The sequence below is a fragment of the Camelina sativa genome, chromosome 4 (assembly GCF_000633955.1).
Source record: "Camelina sativa cultivar DH55 chromosome 4, Cs, whole genome shotgun sequence".
In the NCBI taxonomy this organism is placed as follows: Eukaryota; Viridiplantae; Streptophyta; class Magnoliopsida; order Brassicales; family Brassicaceae; genus Camelina; species Camelina sativa.
Window position 1 is genome coordinate 8,622,001 of NC_025688.1, and position 10,103 is coordinate 8,632,103.

Consider the following 10,103-nt stretch of genomic DNA (forward strand, 5'->3'; position numbering starts at 1 on the left):
TTCTTCAATATTGTAGATCTTTGCTTTATCTATCTAATCATGCAAGTTTCATCATTTTCTGGGTTTATGACTTTGATGTTCATCATGTGTTCTTGTGAGTAGTTGCTTAGGATCTTGAGGATGGGTTAGGATGGGCTGTGTTTGTGGTTTGTTTGATTTGGTCAAGCCTTATTGTTGTAGATCTCTTCTAGGCTAGATGTTCTTAATGCTGATCCTATATCTGAGAGGGTAGGATCTGATTTCAAGCCTCTTAGCATCACACCAATGTCTAAGGAGCATAGATAAGGCTAGATCTAGAGATTATCATTAGGCTTGCTAAGAGATTAGAAGTCTTGTTTGATTTTTGACATATTGCTTAATGCCTGCTTGTGTAGATTCTTTACTTTGTGAGAACAAGTCTAGAGATGCATGAGTTTGATTGTTTCTTGCCATGAGAGTGGATTAAACATGTCTTAGAAATATATGTCTAGAGATTAGCTCAAGTTGTTTGAGATTTGTTGACCAAGTTAGATGACCTCAATCATAGTCCAGCCCATGAATCCCTCCTCAAGACCTTCCTTGTTTATTGATTTCTTAGCTTAAATCCTGTTGTTTGATCGTTGTTTGATTCGTTTTGGTATTGCTCTGTTTTTCTTGTGTTGCTCTGTTTTGCGTATTTGTCCAGCTCGACCCTGCACTCGATCAGCACTCGATCGAGTGCTTGCTCGAGTTCCAACCCAGAACTTGTGTTTATGATTTGTGTTTGTCCTGTTTCACCCTAGTTGCATTTCTGTTGCATTCATTTAGTATCATGTTCATTACTTACCTTGCATTAGTTCAATACTTGCATTTCCATAGTTTCTATTTCTGTTTGTCATAATCACTCTGTTCCATTTGCATTTACCTCCTAGTTCTTGTAGTTTTACTTTCTGCACTTTCCATTTCATCATAGGATTGTTAGTGACAAACAACCTTTACATCTGGCTTGACTTAGACTCATATGCACATCTTGATTGTTCACAAACACTCAGATTGGATTGACACCTCTTATACTACAATTGCATAAGGGGAATTGAAACACCCTGACATCCATTCATTCATAAGTCATCATTCCATACATCATTCAACCACCACACCACAAAAGTAGTCAGTTTCAGTTGGCAAAGTTCTCATCGTCAGAATCTGTTCCATCAGAATCGTCACAATAATCGAATCTAGTTTCGTCGTCGTCAGCATCATCATCATCTTCCTTAGCGACAACATCTTCAACATAAACATCTTCCACTAAATTTTCCTCGTTTCTTGAACGTTTCCTATGTAACGTTGGATCAACTAAAGGGCACTTTTGATTCGATTCACACACAACTTTTTCCTTCACTTCAACACAAAGTCGTAAAGTATCCCTTTTCAGTTGCCCCAAAAACGTGTGAAACTGTCGTGTATTACCAATAAATACTGGAGGTGTATCACTCGGTAACTTCTGTAAAAGCATCTTCGAAATCTTGTAACTCAACCCAACATCATATACTTTGTCATCCAAACAGAAATCCTCATATACCATTTGAATACAATAATCATAACTCGTTTTGTTGTTACACTCTAGAATTCGACAACCTCTCTTATTATCCACAGCAAACAACCATTTCGATTCCTCAAAGATCCACTTACCACATACGAGAATCACTTGCTCCATGTGACATCCAGTTCTTTGATACGTGAGAAATTACGGTCACAAACCCAAAACAGAAAAAGTGAAGAGAAAACCCACTAAGATTTAGAACCCAGAACCGAATCTTAGATGATCCCAAAAGAAAAAAAAACCATCGGAATTGATTGGATAAAGAACACAAAAGGAAAAAAATAGAGGCGACGATGGAGATCGCGAATGTTAAGGAAACCGACGATGGAGATCGCGAATGTTAAGGAAACTGTTGCCTAATCTATAACCCTAATAATTATATGGTTTCGATGACAAATATGGCAAGTATCATAAAAATCTGTCATATATATATTAAGTCTGCCGTTTAGTAACAAAATAAATCAGTTTATTCAATAAATATTGGACACCAAAGCAAAACAATAAATCTTTCATTATAAGGATTTAAAAACATATATGTTATGACATTCATAAAATTTGTCAGCATACGATTTTTAAAACAAATCAGTCATAACTCAAAAAAAGAAACAATAAATCTGTCACTATACAGATTTTAAAAATAAATCTGTCATCATACAAATTTCAAACAAATCTGTCATAACTTAAAAAATTCTGTAAAAACGTAAATAAATGTGTAAACACTCTTAAAGTCATTCTAGCAAATGTTATTTTCTTTAAAAAATCTGTTAGTAAACCACAGTTTTTTAAAAAAAAAACTAAAAATTGTCATAACATAAACCAAAATCTGCCATAACATGAAACAACAATAATTCGACTGTGGGTTAATCAAGGATTTCTTTTTTAAATTAAAAATCTGCCACTATGCCGCAGTTTTTTGGTAAAATAAAAAAATATGTCGTACAGTATGAAAGTCTGTGGTAAAAACAACAATAAGTCTGTCGTATAACAAAAAACTGTGAGTAAAATTAAATCTGTCATAACGAACTACAAAAAATCTGTCAAAAATAAAAAATCTGTCGTGGAAAAATCTGTCGTAAATAATAAAATCTGCCACGAATATAAAATCTGTGACAACTGAATGACATACTTTAAAAAAATTAAATAAAAAAACAATTCTGCGACCTACAGAAAAAAATTGGAAGGATATTTTTGTAAAACAAAAATTTCCTATCAAAAGGGATAAGACATGTATTGTTTGGTAAGACATGTATTGTTTTCTATATTTTTACTAATCACAATTCACAAGAGGGATAAAACAAGATAGTACTATTAGAATATGGACAATTTCTTTTAGTGTGTATGTCTCTTGCCTATTCTATTTGACTATTTGGGCTCTTCTAAAAGATCTTGTCAAGTTTATATCACCAATAATAATTTTAAAAAGGGGATACTAAATGAGGATAAAATTTTGGGAAAAAAAAATTAAAAGAGAATAAAACATGATGATAAGGATCAAAATTTTGATTTAATGTGTTTATTAAATAAACTTCTCATGCTCGAGGTTTTACAAAATTTTTACTCAATGTATCATGTCGATAATTAACCAAAATTTCTTGTATCAATATGTTTTACAACAAAAATATTAAAAAAAGAGAGAGAGAGAGTTAATTTGATATCCATGCAGTTTACGCATGTTTGTAATTTCTCTAGTATTGAGTGTCTGTAATTAATAGACTTACGACAAAACATTCTACAGCTCGCTGTACTAAGCAGGGCCATCTCTTTATTGAAATAATATAGTATTAATAAATTTTTGACTTCTACGGGTCTGAATCTACGAGTCAGCATTGGTACCTCCAGAGTTTTTCTCCTCTAAAGAATGGCTAAAGGAGCTTTTGCCTGACGATTTTGAGTGTGTCTTTTGGTAGTTGGCAGCTTGATAACTTGTAACAGTTGCACTGCCACCCGCAACACCTTCCATCGAATTTTTAGTTGTACTTCCACTCGGGCCACCAGCAGAGGGGCTACTGGCAGGACTTCCACCTGTAGAATCTATGTAGGCACCTCCACCAATCATTGAACTTTCAGTTTCACTCTCACCACCGACAGCAGCGCTTCCACCACTTTCAGTACGTTGAGTTGCGCCACCCATTGAATTTGCTCCACCACTTTCAGTACGTTGAGTTGATCCACCAGCAGCAGCTTCACCGCTTTCGCCATCGGCAGCAGCTCCACCGCTTTCGCCATCGGCAGCAGCTTCACCGCTTTCGCCATCGGCAGCAGCTCCACCGTTTTCGCCACCCGCAGCAGCTCTACCGCTTTCGACACCCGCAGCAGCTTCACCGCTTTCGCCATCGGCAGCAGCTCCACCGCTTTCGTCATCGGCAGCAGCTCCACCGTTTTCGCCACCCGCAGCAGCTCCACCGCTTTCGACACCCGCAGCAGCTTCACGGCTTTCGCCATCGGCAGCAGCTCCACCGCTTTCGTCACCAGCAGCAGCTCCACCGTTTTCGCCACCGGCAGCAGTTCGACCGTTTTCGCCATCGGCAGCAGCTCCACCTCCGGCACCCATTAAACTATCAGTTGTACTTCCACTTGGGCCACCAGCAGTGCTTCCACTACCCGTATCACCCATACTTCCATCTCCTGAATCAGTTGTACTTCCACTCGGTCCACCAGCTGAGGTTCCACTGTCACCGGTGCTGTCAGGATAGCTTCCACTGTTGGTAGGAGTCCCAGCGTCGGTCGAGGGGAAACTGGTATCAGAGCTTGGACTTCCATTGTCACCACCAGAGCCTCCAATGCCAAGAATAGATGAAAGATCAATATTTCCGCCATCACCACTCTTCTCGCCAACGGTTTTCACAAATTGACCAATCACTTGTGCCCATTTTGACATAGATATGACCAGCTCTCTTCTTTGCTCACTGGTCATCGTTGTTGCACCGCTCCTCTTAAATTCAGCAAAAGTTTTTCCCATTGACATCAAACTCTCGATCAATTTGCTCGTATCCGCCTATCACAAAACCAACAAACAATATTTAACATGCTCTAACACTCATCATGTGAACAATAATAAAATATAAATTCTTGCGTACCGATGATCCTCCTTTGACACCTAAAGCAGAGATTGCCTTGAAGAGACCCTCAGATTGTGATTTCATTTGAGACTGGAACTCCGAAGACGACCCTTTTGCGGTGTTTATAAAGGATATGAAAGCCTTCAGCTTTGAGAAGAAGTCCTTGTACTCTCCTTTTAATGGACACATACTCTCAAGGTTGTCCACAAAACTAAGCATACCCTTGTAAGCGAAAGGCTCAAAATCTTGGGACATTTTAGGAAACTTCCTCATGTAATGCCTTAATAAGAACGTCCCTTGCGCTTCGTATATGGTACTTGATGCTACTAGTATCAACATCAGACATATCTCTATAGGAAACCTAGCCATTTTCTTATCAGATGGGTAAACAATATTAGAAGGATTTCTATTTTTTTTTTGGTTTTTTAAGTTTATGTTTAGTTTTTTTTTTTGGGTTTTTCTTGAATGATTTAATTTCTAAGAGAGAACTCGACTTATATAAATGCTTAAAAATTCTAAATTTGAGTAAGAGAAATTGGTGGATTCATTTACGGTCGCGAGAGAATAGCCAAAGAGACTATTAATTGTTTTCATGTTCCAAACCGATTTGGACGGCAAACTGTGTGTTGTAAATTGTGGCAGTAGTGTATATCATTCTTTATTTAGTAAATAAATTTACCTCACACATAACTTATAACATTAAAGTACTATCCATGCAATGCAATATATGTTTTGTAGAAATGATAGAATCTTTTGAATGCTTATTAATTACATCCGGGCACGTAATTAAGGATAGTCATTACTAGATTAAATTGCAAAGTTAAATTAACTAATGACATACTATCGTAATCTCACAACTATTTTCATGTGCTGCGATCTAAAATATTTCAGATATACATTTGTAACTAGTATATATGTATACACGTAAATTATGTTCCATGCATGCTGCTATACAACTTTACTATAATCCTACTTATCAAGGCCTTAGGGCATCTCCATCAATGGATGTAAACAAAGTTTGCTAAAAACATATTTTACTATTAATCTTGAAAAAAGTTAGTATAAGAACTTCTTAAGAAACTTCAAAATTTCACGGGTCCATTGAAGGTTTTTAAATTTGGGGTTCTTGAAAAGAAATACTCAAATTCAATCATGGTTTAACAAAGAAACCCAAAAACAAAAAGTTTATAATAATGTCAAAATTTATGTGATTCAATCTCAAAATCACTAAACAATGTGTAGAGAGATACAGAGCAAATGACCAAAACCATTGCAATGAACCAAACCATGCATCAGATGTGAAGAAAGCTTCAAGCTTTTTGCCTTCAATGGGTCATTCCACTCATCACTACTTCAGCAACAAACCCAATGTTCCTCACGAATGAAGGATGAAGAACATCACGAATAGAAGTGAATACACAACAAGTTAATTTTGGTAGATCATGAATAAAGCGACGTCCATCTATGCATCATATGTTGTATTTTTAGAAGTAAAAAAGAGAGATGAAGCAATGGAGACCAAACAAGAGTATATTTTTCATGACTTTACAAGTCCATTGCTTCATTTGTAAACAAGAGTGAGTATCACTATATTGATACAAAAAAACACATAATACAAGAGATTGCATAGTTCTTTATAATAAAAGCAAGAACACAACCAATATAGAAATAAAAACCTGCAACAGAAGATGGATCTCTATGTTTCACCAAATCCGCTCCACTTTCAAGATATCAATCTGAACACAAAAATCACAAACCATAGCTCTTTAGAATTGGATTCCAAGAATTCAAACTCTGTCGAAACTGAGTAGCTCGCGGAACGCCGAGTAAATCGCGATGGAATCCAAGAGAGAGAGAATTGTTGCGGACAATCGAAGAATTCCATGAGAGAGATTGTTGTAGTGTAATCTTTAATCTGAACACATGTTGTTTATTTAGTTAAAGATATCCTGTATATCAAAATTTGAAACAACTTGAGAATCAGCAGCCTGCAAAGTGTACAAGACGAGAGCTCATTGTAATTAGTAAAATGCATAGTCAATAACCCAATAGAAAGTTAATATTGAACAACAAAACATCCAAGTAAGAAACCCATCAATCAAAACAGTTTCAATAAGAAGTCTACCGAGCAAAACAGTCACAACATAATTGGTCAAACAAAATCAAAATTGAGATCAATGTTACTGAATTGGTCAGAATTGGTCACCACAGAAATCAAAACAAAACAGTCACCACAAAATTGGTCAAACTAAACCCATCAATCAAAACAGTTTCAATAAGAAGTCTACTGAGCAATGTTACAAAACCACACAGCAATAGAGATCAAAAACGAAATGAAAAGAGTTTCATTGGCTCCTAATTTTAGTGTTCTTGGTCTTCTGTTTTGTCTATTTTTGTTTGGTTCACTGGCTCCTATTGGTAGTGTTTGATTCACATCTATCAAACACATGGTTTCTTATCATCAGACAAAGTATAAAACGCAAGTATACAAACAAACAAATAAGTTTCAACTCAAACAGCTATCATCATACAACCATAATTTTGCTAAAATCGATTCTAATTTGTAGAACCCTAATTCTTCTCATCCATAAAACTATGATGCATGCCCATCTACATATGAAATCAATCAGATTTTGACCAAGAAAAAAACTTACACAGCATCATTGAACCACCCCGTTGGAGATTTGGCAACTAAAATTTCCGATTTGGTCAATCAATTGGCTCCCGGATTGATGAACCGAGATCGTCGATAGTGTCTCTTACAGTGGAGATATGATGCCTCCGGTGAAATCAATTCTCGGCTTCTTCTATGTGGAGTATTGCCATCCATCGGGAGAGAGACGAGAGAGAGAAAACCACATAACAAAAAAAAAACTTTATTTTTCACTCATCCAATCAAAAACTGACACACCCAAGTTTCTGAACAAATCTAAAACATCTTACCTAACCATCGATCCTAAGCTAAATCATACAAAAAGAATTAAATTTAATCTGTAAAAATACTTTAGCAACTCCTAAGCAACTCATTAAATTCTTTGATGGGGATGACCTTAGGTTCCAATCCAATATACTCTACACTAACCAAAACCTTGGTGCCTTAGTGGTAGTACAAAGGGTTTGGTTCCTTGATGCCTCAAGTTCAATTACCTTTTAGGACAATGAGGTATTTAAAAATGGAAAAAAATTGGAATGGATTAAAGGTTGATTTCGGGTACCGAAAAGATTACAGATCAAAGGTTCGGACGGTTGAAACTCAGAAGCATTAAAAATATCAAATCAGAGAAGTCTCTGGAATAACCTTGATTCTATAGATTGCAAAGGGCAGCAGACTACTCTTCTCTAGCTCTAGTTATCAGAGAAAACAATAGGGAAAGTTTTTTAAAAAGAAAAATATATTAGAAAAAATATATAAATCAAAAACTGAATTAAACAAATTTTACTATATTAATTAGGAAGTACAAATATGAAATTAACCTTAAAATATGTAAAAAATTACATTCACTTGCTATTAGAAAAATATAATTACTTAATTAATCTTTATTAATTATAAATAAACAAAAAAATTTGTATAAGATCAAATTAAATTAGATCTACAAAATTAAAGAAAATTTAAAAAATAAATAAAATCTATCCGAATCTAAACTAATTCGTGCTTAAAAAAATATTATTAAAAATCTAATCAAAGAAAATCTCTGTCAATTCAGTTTAACAGCTAAAATTTTAAAAATTAATAAATAATATAATAACAAAATAAATTATAACAATTTTTTATCAAAAAAAAAAAGAATTCAGCCTGCGGATAACCCAGGTTAATACCTAGTAGTATATTAAAGTAGTCTCATATTAACGAAAGTAGTTTTGCCTCTTAATAAAGATAAATATTAATACAGGCTACTCGCTCATACCATTTTTGGAAATATAATTAAAAAAAAATGTATTCAAAATGTAGACATGCATCTGTTTGTAAACAAAAAAAAAACAACATCATAATGTAGTCATTGTAATCTACAATGAAAGAAAGAGTGGAAACTTTATCTAATTAGTCATACATCACGTACGGACCATGTATGTTAAGGGTTTTGAAGTTTTGAGCATACTGATGACGGAAATGGTAAGAGTTGGAGAGCCAAACTCTTGTTGGGACCGACAAATGTGAGGTAAATGTCGCAGGGCATGGAGAGTTAGATAAAGAGAGACTTCTTTGGGGAATGGAACATGTCACCTAATAAGAAATATTGCTAGTATATTTATAATGCTCATCTAACTCAATTTCCTTATGATAAACCATGAATTTGATTCATAAGATATAAGTATAGTTTATTTCAAGTTTCTGTGTATAGTTTGGTTAAATGCATCATAAGAAGAATATTATTTACTACTATACATACTTAAATTTAAAGGAGAAGAAAATTATTCAAAATCCCTTTAATGGGTCTTACTCACTTCTGCATGTTAACAACAATACAGAGCGCTTACAATCTATAATTATTTTTTACAGAGTAATTTTTTTTTACTTGCATACGTTGGTTTATAGCCATTGCTGGCCTATACCAATCTTAGTATTATTTAAAAAGCGAAAACAAAATCTCTAGTAAGATACTAAAATAAAATATTTGGCGGTACTAGTTTGTCTTTCTTGCTGATTTAGGGTTCATTGATGGTGCTTAGGCTTTCAACTCAGTTCGTCTGGGCTATCTTTACACTGCCATGAGAAGAAGATGAAGATGAAGATGAAGATGACTTTGAAGAAGCAGCGGTCTCAACGAATTGGGTTGTGACTTGTTCCCAATTGGTGATCGTCTGCTTAAGCTCTGTCTTTTGTGTTGATGTCACTTTCTTTCCACTTACGATTTGGCTGTTGATGTCTTGTAGTTCCTTGAGAGTCTTCAACACTTGTTGTTGGGAAGTTTCCATGTTGGACTTGGTCTATCATTCCAAAACATATATAACACAAATGACTTTATTATTATCAAAGAAAAATCATAATATAAGAATTCGAAAAGATGATATTATATTTTACGCACCTCTTGGGATTGGCTAAACCTTGAACACACGAACATCATGGCCTCTGATAGTTTGGAAGCAGCAGATTTCATCCCAGAGACGAATTCTTGTGCATTTGAGGTAGAAAGCTTTGAGGAAGCAGACATGGAAGTCTTTAGTTTGTCGAAAAAGACTTTGAGTTCTGCATTGTGTGAATACTTCTTCTCAAGATTTGAAATAAAAGACATGACTTCCGAGGATGTTTGGCTCTCAACCTCTTTAACTGATGTGGTGGTAGATGAGCTTTGGCTTTTGGATTCCTTCTTTTCAGAAGAATTACTTCCGGTGTTGGATTCTTCATTGGTTTGAGAAGAATCACCCACACTGCTGGATTCTTTCTTTTGAGAAGTAGCACTTCCTTGAGCAGAGGTTTCACTATCAGTAGGAGTCGAACCAGAAGGGGTGCCAGTGGGAGTTCCACTTTGACTGTTGGATTCTTCCTT

The 10,103-nt window shown here is 35.2% G+C and overlaps 2 protein-coding genes and 1 long non-coding RNA gene across 4 annotated transcripts in view; all 3 read right to left on the bottom strand.

Annotated features, from left to right (window-relative positions):
* On the bottom strand, positions 3,202-5,072 carry LOC104780109 (uncharacterized transmembrane protein DDB_G0289901-like). Its single transcript, XM_010504575.1, has 2 exons — positions 4,636-5,072; positions 3,202-4,553 (listed from the first exon to the last, which is right to left on the bottom strand). The coding sequence occupies exons 1-2, from the start codon at positions 4,984-4,986 to the stop codon at positions 3,372-3,374; spliced, it is 1,533 nt and encodes a 510-aa protein (XP_010502877.1). The 5' UTR covers positions 4,987-5,072; the 3' UTR covers positions 3,202-3,371.
* LOC104780110 lies at positions 6,191-7,944 on the bottom strand. The gene is made up of 2 exons (XR_766650.2): positions 7,272-7,944; positions 6,191-6,605 (listed from the first exon to the last, which is right to left on the bottom strand). It is a non-coding gene; the product is annotated as an uncharacterized LOC104780110 (long non-coding RNA).
* The window catches only part of LOC104780111 (proteoglycan 4-like), a 3,209-nt gene continuing 2,111 nt past the window's right edge, over positions 9,006-10,103 (bottom strand). The window contains exons 3-4 of one of the 2 annotated variants that reach the window (XM_010504576.2): positions 9,642-10,054; positions 9,006-9,543 (exon numbers count right to left, since the gene is read on the bottom strand). In XM_010504576.2, the coding sequence (XP_010502878.1) occupies positions 9,295-9,543; positions 9,642-10,054 (662 nt within the window). In that variant the 3' untranslated portion in view covers positions 9,006-9,294. Of the gene's footprint in view, positions 9,544-9,641; positions 10,097-10,103 lie in introns of both variants that reach the window. The other variant, XM_010504577.2, reaches the window with a different exon arrangement.